The following is a 12,180-nucleotide window of genomic DNA, read 5'->3' as shown; positions in this document are numbered from 1 at the left end:
TTCTAGGTACTACGTCGGAATAGCCTTCAGAAAGGCTATTATTCTCCTACCTTTCATTGTCTTCTCTGCCCCGCCATTCGCCTACAATCCTGGTTCTTGTCGGTATGACAATTAGCTCTCTTGCAGCACTGGGGGCGGGCCCCAGCGCTCAGAAAGTACTGGGGGTGTCCCCAATGCTGTGAGAGAACTCTCTCCAGCGTCGCCTCCATCTTCTTCAGCAGCATCATCTTCAGCCTCTTCTTCTGGTGGTGGCTTATAACTTCTAGGGCAGAGCAGACTGCAATACTGTGCAAGCGGCTATTTTCTTGTGGCCTGTGGTCATGCGCAGTCTGCTCTGCCTGAGGCCTAGAAGTTACAAGCCACCGCCGGATGAAGAGGCTGAAGATGACACTGCTGAAGAAGATGGTGGCGGCGCTGGAGACAGTTCTCTCGCAGCATTGTGGATGCCCCCAGTGCTGTCTGAGCACTGGGGCCCACCCTCAGTGCTAAGAAAGAGCTAATTTGCATACCAACAAGACCCGGGAATGTACAGTAGGCGAATGGCGGCGCGGAGAAGACGATGAAAGGTAGGAGAAGAATAGCCTTTCTTAAGGCTATTCCGATGTGGTACCTAGAAAAAATTGTGTCTGAGTGATAGGATCCCTTTAAGCAGATCCATTAAAGAGGACCTTTCACCACCTCCACTAACTTCAACTCTTTGTGCCTTTGAATAGGCGCTCCTGTACTGATTCTGGCACAGTTACATTTTTATCTCTAGTCCCTACCAAGAACCGCAGGCAGAGATCTAGAAAACCATGAGGAATTGATATAGAAAATATAATGGAAAATTGTATAACTTTTCATTACACAAGCCAAAACTTTGGTCCATCAATATATGTCTGAAAGTGGACAACCCCTTTAAGGAGTACATATATTGTAAAATCTACAGGCTATGTAATGTACATTCTTATGGGAACCTATTTGGCTATTAGGTACTGATAAACCTGCATAAAGGACATAGCATTGTATATCACTGGACCATCAAGCATTAAGAGTTCATTATTTTTGCTACTGTCAAATGAGCACACTACTGTAAATATATATGTATTTGCCCCTGAATTCTCCATGGTATAAGGTATTGTAGTTATATAGGATTTTAGCTTCTTGTTGAATAAGTGAAATTGATAAAAGTAACAAAAAATTACAAAACAAAGGTGTATTTTGTTCGAAAGAGACTGAGGAACCTGCAATCGACTTCTTGGAACCAAATAGTGGTGGCGTAGGTGCAAAATGGATAATTGTAGCCTGGGAAAACTCCCTCTAGTGGCAGAAACTTTAGGCCGGGGCCACACTGGCCGGAAACGCCGCTATTTGGCCGCGTTGGAAATGCTGCAGTAAAAATCGCGGCGTTTTACAGTACTTGCAAAGGGGATGGTATTCATGCAAATCCCATCCCCACTTTGTGGAAAAAATCGCAGTGCAGACACGCTGAAATTTCCAAAACCGTTGCGGTTTTGAAAATCGCAGCATGTCAATTATATCCACAGAAACGCAGGCGGCTTTCCTATAGATATAATTGTAACAGAAAGTCCATGAAGGAAAACTCTATGAACTTTCTGTTGAAAGCGCTGTGGGAAGAACTGCAATGTGTTCACGCCGCAGTTCTTCCTGCAGTGCTTTAGCGCTGCATTTCTGCCCAGTGGGGCCTTAGCCTTAGGCTAAGGCCCCACGGGCCCTAATCGCAGCGCTAAAGCACTGCGGAAAGAACCCCTGCGTGAATGCATTGTGGTTCTTTCCGCAGCGCTTTTAAGAGAAAGTTCGCAGAGTTTTTCTCTGCAGACTTTCTCTTAACATTATATCTACAGGAAAGCTGCCGGCATTTCCATAGATATAATTGACATGCTGCGATTTGCAAAGCCGCAACGGCTTTGCAAATCGCAGCATGTCTGCACTGCGTTTTTTTCCGCAAAATGGGCATGGGATTCACATGAATCCCATCCCCTTTGCTTGCACTATACAACACTGCGATTTTTGGCACAGCGTCTCCGCTGCGGGCAAATCGCGGCGTTAACGTCCCGTGGGGCCCCGGCCTTAGAGGGGTTTTTCAATGCAAGCAAAGGGGATGGGATTCATGCGAATCCTATGCACACTTTGCGGAAAAAAATGCAGTGTGGACACGCTGCGATTTGCAAAGCCGCAACGCCTTTGCAAATCGCAGCATGTCCGCACTGCGTTTTTTTCCGCAAAATGGGCATGGGATTCGCATGAATCCCATCCCCTTTGCTTGCACTGTACAATGCTGCGATTTTTGGCGCAGCGTCTCCTCTACGGGCAAATCGCGGCGTTTACATTCCGTGGGGCCCCGGCCTTAGGCTAAGGCCCCAAGGGCCGTAATCGCAGTGCTAAAGCACTGTGGAAAGAACCGCTGCGTGAACGCATTGAGGTTCTTTCTGCAGCGCTTTTAAGAGAAAGTTCACAGAGTTTTCCTCTGCAGACTTTCTCTTAACATTATATCTACGAGAAAGCCGCCGGCGCTTCCGTAGATATAATTGACATGCTGCAAATCGCGGCGTTTACATCCTGTGGGGCCCCGTCCTTAGAGAGGTTTTTCAGGCAGAAAAAAGCGACATTTTTAATTACAGTGCACTACATTTTGATCCACATTTATCATATTTACAATTTATTACATTTGCACCATTTCTGCCACCTTGTAAATACATCACTCTACCACAGTGCTAATAAATATTCAGTGTGTCTGTCTCAATTTTATTTTATCATATAAAATATAATTCCATATAATTTTCAATTGAAATATGTTAATTTCTATGATGTGTGATAACGCGGCTTTTCTTAAAAAATCCTAAGTAAGCATTTTGATTATTCTACAAGCTGCAATTTAGCAAGAACAAGGCATTGTGTTATTTACAGAGGCCTTACAGAACAGCTCGAGTCTAATAACAATTACTGTTACATGTACAACCTACTCTGTTATTTACAATCGCTCCTTAGAAATATATAGCAGGCTGAAGTTTTACATTTACAGATACAAGGAGAACACTAAATGTATGATCACTGAATAAATGTGACATTCACAGTAATAATGTCATGTACTTTACACTATAAACTAGATACAGTTACTACACTCAGTAAGCAAACACGTGTTTATACTATTGCTTAATGGAGTACTCCCATCTCATGATTTATGGCTATATCTATAAGATGCTACTTCTGGGTCCTCCATCTATCTTAAGAATGGAGAACCATTCATGGCTGCAAGTGAATAAACGAGGGCCATGTCTGTGCAAATCTTTCAATTCACTTGTATTTGGCTTCCACAAGGCTGCCTAGATCTAGCCATCAATGCCAAGATAGGAATACCTCTGTATTCCTATTATTTTGTAGGGTCTAAATTTTTGGGAATAAAATATATATTGAATTGCATAGTCCTCTGTGAACTATAGATGTGTAATTTATTAGGAACTCTAACAGATTATTGTAATTTTATGTGTCCAATATAGAAAAAAAAAGTACTTCTTACTTTCCTCGTGTTGTTTCAAAGCTGGACTTCTGGCTATTCCTATTAATGTCATTGAGTCTTGGAGAAGGAGCTTGTGCTTTTTGCGCCTCCTCAGCTTTTGTTGACTTTCCTGCAGTCCCCATCTCTTCATCACTGGACTTCTTAGGTTCTCCTTTTCCAGTTGTTAGAGTTTTTATTGGCATCCGTATGATCTTTTGAAATATTTGGTACTCTCTTCTTTTTGGATTGGGTGACACAGCTGGTGGAATGGTAGTTGAATATTTTGCAATAGTGAATGCATCCTCGAACAGAGTCACTTTCTCAGTGTTACTCCTTTCGGTGGTATCCCTGGAAATTTTACCATCAATTTCAGAGAGAAGCTTCTTCACATTGGTGTCTTCAGACTTTGTCCATGGGTACTCAGTAGTGTCCGGCGTATCCCCTCTGGTATATCCACCATCAATGTTTAGAGAAATACAGATGGCCAGGAGCAAAACTGGAAACATCTTCAAGATGTAAGGAGTATGCTAGGTAAGTTTGGTTCTACTGTGCTTCTTTTCTCATGACATCTGTTTTTGCTCTGACCAAACTTTAGCTTTTCATGCCAATTATCATTCTGCATTAAAAGGAAACAGGTTGTAACTTGTCAGTCATGAGCTGAGGAAGCGCTGCTTCCTGTTACTGTAAAACCCTCTGTACTTCTCACCCATGTGTAGGAAAGTACCAGGGAAAGGCTTAGAATGGGAAATATAATGACAGAAGTGAAAGTGGAACATTATTGGATCATACTTGACAATCTGTCAAAGTAATAATGTGTAAGGATAATTATTTGGAATTTTCTCAGCCTTTACACCTTTAACCGCTTCACGACGGCTGACTGTATATAAACATAGGCGCGGCTTGGGCTCTGTGCCGCGCCGACGTTTATAAACTGACCCTTTTAAAATGGGGATCGGGTCTCCCCGAGGGTCCGGAGTTCCGTGGACCTAGCGCTAATAGCTGCTGGGGTCCACGGAGACATGATCAGGACCTAATAGATTCAGGTCCCGATCATGTAGCAGCCATGTCAGGGAAAGTTTGTTGCAGTAACAAACTTTCCCTGACATGAGATGCCGCCCGCAGGTAAATGGTCCTGCGGGCGGCATCGTGAGCAGGTGTTAGCTATATGTTATAGCTAACACTGTGCCCGATGTACTCCGATTGGAGCTGGTGTCCGATCGGAGTTTAACCCCTTCAGTTCCGTGATCAAACATGATCACGGCACTGAAGTGGTTCTGCGATGTTATCGGCACCCCCTGCGGGGAGATAGGGGGGTGCCGATATGTAAAACATGCACCCTGGGGTCTAACCAGTGACCCCAGAGTGCATGAGCCCCTCGTTACCTGGTTGACCCTGCCAGGTACTAAGAAAGCCAAGCGATGCGTCTACATCGCTTGGCTTCCTGTTAGACTGGAGACACGTGCAGCCTGTGTCTCCAGCCTGATTGATTCAGCAATGAATTCATTGCAGAATCAAGTGTCCTAAAAGAGACACATAAAAAAAAGTGAAAAAAAAGTGAAAAATAAATAATAAAGTGTTTGAAAAAAATTAATAAAGTTATAAAGCCCCAAAAATTCATTTTTATTCAATAGAAAATGAATTATATAAAAAAAACCTAAAAATTAATAAAAACAATGCATATCTGGTACCGCCGCGTCTGTAACAATCTGTATAATAAAACTGAAATAATATTTAATGTACATGGTGAACGTCGGGAAAAAAAAATGGAAAAAACCCGTCGGAAGTAGTGATTTTTCGCCATCTCACCTAAAAAAAAAAATGCTATAAAAAGTGATCAAAAAGTCATAATCACCCCACAACAGTGCCAATAAAAAGCACAGGTTGTCCCGCAAAAACTAAGCCCTCAAACAACACTGTCAACCGAAAAATAAAAATGTTACGCCTCTCAGAAGATGGCGATGCAAAAATCACTGATTTTGTCCCCAAATGTGTTTTTGTTCTGCAGAATTAGTATCGCATAAAAAAATATAAATGAGGTATCGCCGTAACCGTACCGACCCGCATAATAAAGGCTACATGTTACTCATACTGTACACTGCATGCTGTAACCGTACTGACCAGCAGAATAAAGGTCACATATTACTTATACTGTACGCTGCATGGCGAAAAATTAAAAAGGTAAAACGCAATGCCAGAATTGATTTTATTTTTTTTTAAATCCAGCAAAAAAAGAGTTAATAAAATGTATTCAATAAATTGTAGGCACCCAAAAATGGTGTAATTACAAAATGCATCTCATCCCACAAACAAGCCCTTATATGGCCGCGTCACCAGGAAAATATAGAAATTATAGCATCTAGTAATGTGAAGACAAAAAAAAACCAAATCACCAAATCATTAGAACACAACTGGCTGCGTCAGGAAGGGAATATATAAGCTGTGCGAGCGTAAATCAGGGGACACTCCAGATTTACAGCTTATGAGCGAAAAGACACCAGAGGTGACCCCCAAAGTGACCCGCAGAGTGACTCCCCCAATTATAGGAGCTCCTGGGACATAGTAGGGAATTTGGTGTCTGCAATGTTCTCCGCACAGCTTATATATTCCCTCTTCGCCATCCGCTGTGCAGTCACGTCTGGGATACTAATACTCACTACACCCCCTGATAAATTCTTTGAGGGGTGCAGTTTTCAAAATGGGGTCACTCCTTTGGGGAATCCACTTTTCTGGTACCTTACAGGCTCTACAAACATGACATGACGTCCAGATACCAAACATCTGAATCTGTACTCCAAAAGCCGCATTGCGCTCCTTCCCTTCTGAGCCCTGCTGTGTGCCCAAACTGCAGTTTATGACACATGTATGACACTGGTGTACCCAGGATACCGTAAGCAATGCCATATGTGGGTATAAACTGATATAGGGGCACAGCCGGACACAGAAGGGTTGTTTGGTTTTTGGAGCACGGGCGGTTTTGGATTCCACGACACTTTTGCAGAGCTGAAATGCCTGTAAAGTGGAATCCCCTGATATGAGACCTTATTTTGGAAACTACACCCCTGAAGGATTTAACCAGGGGTACAGAGAGCATTTTTAACCCCCAAGTGTTGCTATAACTTATTATCCATAAATGAATACGAAGCTGATTGTGAAAGGTAAAAATAATTTTTTCCAGGAATACGTCATTTCAGTGCCTAATATTTTGTGCCCGACTTGTATCAGAGATGAACGCTCTAAAAGCTGTTGTGCCCGGGATAAATTCCATCAGTGGGCTAGTGTCCAAAATGCGGTGACATGTCTGCGGATTCCACTTTATTGGCAATTCAGGGGCTTTGCAAAAGTGGCATGGTGTCCTAAAACCAAACTGTGCTCCAAAAACCAAAATAGCGCTCCTTCCCTTCTGTGCCCGGCTGTGCCCAAACAGCCGATTCTACCCACATATGGCATTACGTACGTTATCCGGGGTACACCAGTGTCATACATGTGGGCATAAACCGCCATTTGGGTACACAGCAGGGCACAGATGTGAAGGAGCGATATGTACATTTGGAATGCAGATTTAGATTGTTGGTGTTTGGACACCATATCATATTTGCAGAGACCCAAAAAATGCCCTTACAAAATGGGGTCACTTCTTGGGGAATTCCAGTTTACTGTTGCCTCCAGGGCTCTACAAAAACAACATGGCGCCCAGAGGGTTCCTCTAAATCTGCACCCCAAAAGCTAAAAAGCGCAGTGCTCCTTCCCTTCTGAGCTCCCTTCTGCTCTGTGCCCAAGTAGCAGTTTACACCCACATATATAATTTTTTGCCCCTCAGGATGGCTCCTTAATAGTTTTAGGAGTGCAGGTCTCTGACAACACAAAGTGGGTGCAAAGTATTGGGCGCCGAAATGGCTGATTTCTTTAAAAATTTCAATCTTCATTTTGTACGTTAATTTTTGGGAAGAATTTTTAGGCTCAAAATGATAATACGCCTTGATACATTCTTTGATGGGTGTAGTTTTTAAAATGGGGTCACTTTTGAGGGGTTTCTATTGTATTGATACATTAGGGGCTCAACAAATGCGACATGGCACCTGAAAACTATTCCAGCAAACCCTGCTCTCCAAAACCCAAATAGCGCTCTTTCCATTCTGAGCCCCACCAAGTACCCATACTGCAGATTATGGCCACATATGGGGTATTGCCGTGTTCAGGAGAAATTGTGTAACAAACTGCGGGGGGCTTTTTCTCTTTTAACCCCTTGTGAAAATAAAAACTTTGGAGATAAAGGGACATTTTAGTAATTTTTAACCTACACATCCCAAGGTTAGTAAAATCTGTGAAACGGCTATAGGGTCAAAATGCTCATTGTATCCCTCAATGAATACCTTAAGGGGTCTACTTTATAAAATGGGGTCATTTATGGGGGTTTTCAATTGTTTTGGTAACTCAAATCTTGTTTGAATGCGCAATGGGCCTGAAACATTTAGAAGCAAAAATTATGTCTTTGAAATCCAGTTGGTGCTCCCTTCTTTTTGGGCCCTAACGTGTGTCCGTACATAGGATTAAGGCCACAAAGTGTACGTTTTTGAACACAGGAGAAATGGGGTAATCTATTTTGGGGTGTTTCTCTTCATTTTCATGCATTATGGGGAAAAAAACTGCCTTTAAAATGACACTTTTGTGTAAAAAATATGATTTTTTTTTGTTTGACGCAAATTTTTTCAAAACCTATGGAGTCAAAATATTCATTATACCCCTCAATGAATAACTCACGGGGTCTAGTTTCTAAAATGGGGTCACAATTTGGAGGTTTCTACTATTTGGGCACCTTGAGGGCACTGCAAATGGGACATGGTGCTTGATCATGATTCCAGCAAAATCTGGCCTCCAAAACCCAATTAGCGCTCTTTCCGTTCTGAGTGCTGCCATGTGTCCGTATATCAGTATACCAGAACATATGGGGTATTGTTGCATTCAGTACAAATTGTGTAGCAAAATGTGGGTTGCAATTTCTCCTTTACCCCCTTTTGAAGATGGAAAATTGGGGGCTAAAGTGACATTATATCAGAAAAAAAATAATTTTAAATTTTCATGTCTCAATGGTAAAAAAAATCTGTGAAACACCCGTAGGGTCAAAGTGCTCACTATACCCCTGGATACATTCCTTGAGGGGTCTAGTTTTCAAAATGGTGTCATTTTGGGGGGGGGTTCCACTGTTCTGGCACTTCAGGGGCTCTGCAAATGCGACATGGTGCCTGAAACAGATTCCAGCAAAATCTGCCCTCCAAAATCCCAATAGCGCTCCTTCTGTTCTGGACCCTACAGTGTGCCCATACATCATTTAACTTTCTCACATGGGACGGTTTCATGCTTGGGGGAAATTGCTTAATAGAATTTAGAATGCGTTTTCTCCTTTAACACGTTGTGAATGTGTAAATTCTAGGGTTAAATGAATATATTAGTGAAAAAAAATTTAAATTGTAAATTTGACCTCTATTTTGTTTTAATTGCTGTGAAATGCTGAAAGGGTTAAGAAACTTCCTAAATGCAGTTATGAATTCTTCCAGGAGTGTAGTTTTTAGAATGGGGTGATTTATGGGGGTTTCTATTAGAGAGGCCTTTCAAGACCCCTTCAGAACTGAACTGGTCCCTTGAAAAATGTGTGTTGGAAAGATTCTTACAAATTTGGAAAATTACTGCTTGACTTTTAAGCCTTATAACATCTGAAAAAAATGAAAGGGCAATTAAAGTTTGATGCCAATATAAAGCAGAGATATGGTAAATTAAATTTATGAAGTAGTTTGGGTAGTATGACATTCTACATGAAAGGCATGCAATTTCAAAGTTTGAAAACTGCATTTTTTTCAAAATTTTCACCAAATTTCCTATTTTTTCATAATAAAAGACAAAACATATTGACCAAAATGTACCACTGACACGATGTACGTGTCACGAAAAAACAATCTCAGAATCACCATGATAAGTTAATGTATCTCAGTTATTACCACATAAAGTGACACATGTCAGATTTGAAAAATGAGGCCTGGTCATTTAGGTACTTTTAGGCTCTGTCTTGAAGAGGTTAAATACAATTTTTTAATCTAAATATGTTTGTATTATACAGGGAATATTTATATGTTGTGGGGAAGTTAGCTCGGTAGAAGCAGTGGTGCCGACTCCATCAGTCAAGACAGGGACACAAAATATGCAGAAAACTGGTTTATTTAGAAAAAAAAACTGGAACATAAATAAACCTTAATTTCAAACATGAAATGAGCAAAACAAAATACAGCCTTAACTTCAGGCAAAAAAGAAATAAATACCTGCTCGTCTGAGCAACTAACTAAACAGAACTGATAATCTTATTATACATGCGACTTACTTCCAGCCTCACGAACAACACAAGCACAATATCGTCTCACCAGACTCAGGGTTACAGGACACAACCATACACCTCCTTTCACGTCATGGGACTGCACACAATGCAAGATCTTCAGCCTTTTTTGGCCTAGTAAAGGGCCAAGGATCTACACCTGAGCTGAGGCTACTACAGATCTGCCCTGGACCACACATATGTCAGAAACCTGGGGCTGATATATCTGGACTCCAGCTCTCTGCCTGTCACCTTCTTTCAATGTGTATCAGTATTGATTAACTTCTTATTCTCCTTTTATACCATGAATACCAGGGTATTGGTACTAACTTCTACAGGAATTCAACAGATGCAGAGCACTGAATGGCTAAAGATAGGGAGAAAAGGAATTCAAAAAATGCCCCCCAATTGAACCCCATAAAACTTGCCATTTAGCTTAGAACAGCAGTTGACATTTTGATATCACAAGAGGTTAAGTAAGTTACTCTCTTTGTACTTTGTATTGAGTGATTTTGGTCATAATGTACTCATCATGGTTACTGTGTAAGGGGAAATTCCAGATAAAAACAACAAACACCAGAATATAGATAGATAGATAGATAGATAGATAGATAGATAGATACTAGCAGTTACCTGCGACTTCGTCTGCGGGTTGGCGGTGGCGCTGAACCGCTTATATGCATGCAATCGCTGCTCCAGTTTCATGTCCCCCTATCTCTGCTTCCAGTTTCATGTCCCTCCATGTCTGCTTCCAGTTTCTTGTCCTCCCATCTCTGCCTCCAGTTTCATGTCCCCCCATGTCTGCTTCCAGTTTCTTGTCCCCTCATGTCTGCTTCCAGTTTCTTGTCCCCCATCTCTGCCTCCAGTTTCATGTCCCCCAATGTCTGCTCCCAGTGTCTTGTCCCCCCATGTCTGCTTCCAGTTTCATGTCCCCCTATCTCTGCTTCCAGTTTCATGCCCCCCTATCTCTGCTTCCAGTTTCATGTCCCCCTATCTCTGCCTCCAGTTTCATGTCCCCCAATGTCTGCTCCCAGTGTCTTGTCCCCCCATGTCTGCTTCCAGTTTCATGTCTCCCTATCTCTGCTTCCAGTTTCATGTCCCCCTATCTCTGCTTCCAGTTTCATGTCCCCCCATCTCTGCTTCCAGTTTCATGTTCCCCTATCTCTGCTTCCAATTTCTTGTTCCCCCATGTCTGCTTCCAGTTTCTTGTCTCCCCATCTCTGCCTCCAGTTTCATGTCCCCCAATGTCTGCTCCCAGTGTCTTGTCCCCCCATGTCTGCTTCCAGTTTCATGTCCCCCTATCTCTGCTTCCAGTTTCATGTCCCCCTATCTCTGCCTCCAGTTTCATGTCCCCCAATGTCTGCTCCCAGTGTCTTGTCCCCCCATGTCTGCTTCCAGTTTCATGTCCCCCTATCTCTGCTTCCAGTTTCATGTCCCCCTATCTCTGCTTTCAGTTTCATGCCCCCCCATTTCTGCTTCCAGTTTCATGTCCCCCTATCTCTGCTTCCAGTTTCTTGTTCCCGCATGTCTACTTCCAGTTTCTTGTCCCCCCATCTCTGCCTCCAGTTTCATGTCTCCCCATGTCTGCTACCAGTGTCATGTCCCCCCATGCCTGCTTCCACTTTCATGTCCCCTCATCTCTGCTCCCAGTTTCATGTCCCCCCATCTCTGCTTCCAGTTTCATGTCCCCCCATCTCTGCCTCCAGTTTTGTGCCCCAGTGTCATGCTGTTCTCTTTCCTGCAGTTTATCTGTCCCCAGTTTCATAGGCCCCTTAGATTATGTCCCCCTTGGATGTATAATACAAATAAATAGTTGTACTCATCTTTTCACGGTCCCTCGCCGCTCTCTCGCTTGCCGGCATCTGGTTGCTATGACAGTCAGAAGCCTTGCGCTGGCTCCCCGGCCTGTCAGTGTTTTGCTTCGATTGCAGACTATAACAGGTAGACTGCAATGGAAGCACCGGTTTTATGCAATGCACTGCATAATACCGGCACCTCTATTGCAGGCTACGCAGCCAATGCTGCAATAGAAGCGCAAGACTGACAGGCCGGGGAGCCAGCGCAAGGCTTCTGGCTGTCATAGCAACCAGATGCCGGCCCCGGAGACTCGTCCGGGTGCCGGTGTGGAGTGGGGACATGGCATCGGCTGGGACATCGACCTGGGGACACCCCCCCCCCCCGGGAACCCCCCCCAACCCACTACACTGACCTGTTATGTGGTGTGTTTGGTGCAGCAGCCTCCTCTTTAGCCATCCATGAAGTGTGTAGGCGGTGTGGGATAGCTACAGCGCCGGGACCATGTGGGCTGTCGCCATCTTCCTCACTG

The 12,180-nt window shown here is 43.2% G+C and overlaps 1 protein-coding gene across 1 annotated transcript in view; it reads right to left on the bottom strand.

Annotated features, from left to right (window-relative positions):
* The window catches only part of MMRN1 (multimerin 1), an 80,755-nt gene extending 76,701 nt beyond the window's left edge, over nt 1-4,054 (bottom strand). Inside the window, exon 1 of the mRNA XM_075285001.1 lies at nt 3,518-4,054. Within this exon, the coding sequence (XP_075141102.1) occupies nt 3,518-4,002 (485 nt within the window). The 5' untranslated portion in view covers nt 4,003-4,054. The remainder of the gene's footprint in view (nt 1-3,517) is intronic.
* Nucleotides 4,055-12,180: the final 8,126 nt, after the last annotated feature.

Source organism: Leptodactylus fuscus, chromosome 1, assembly GCF_031893055.1.
Source record: "Leptodactylus fuscus isolate aLepFus1 chromosome 1, aLepFus1.hap2, whole genome shotgun sequence".
NCBI classification, from domain to species: Eukaryota; Metazoa; Chordata; class Amphibia; order Anura; family Leptodactylidae; genus Leptodactylus; species Leptodactylus fuscus.
This window is presented reverse-complemented; position numbering and strand designations above follow the sequence as displayed.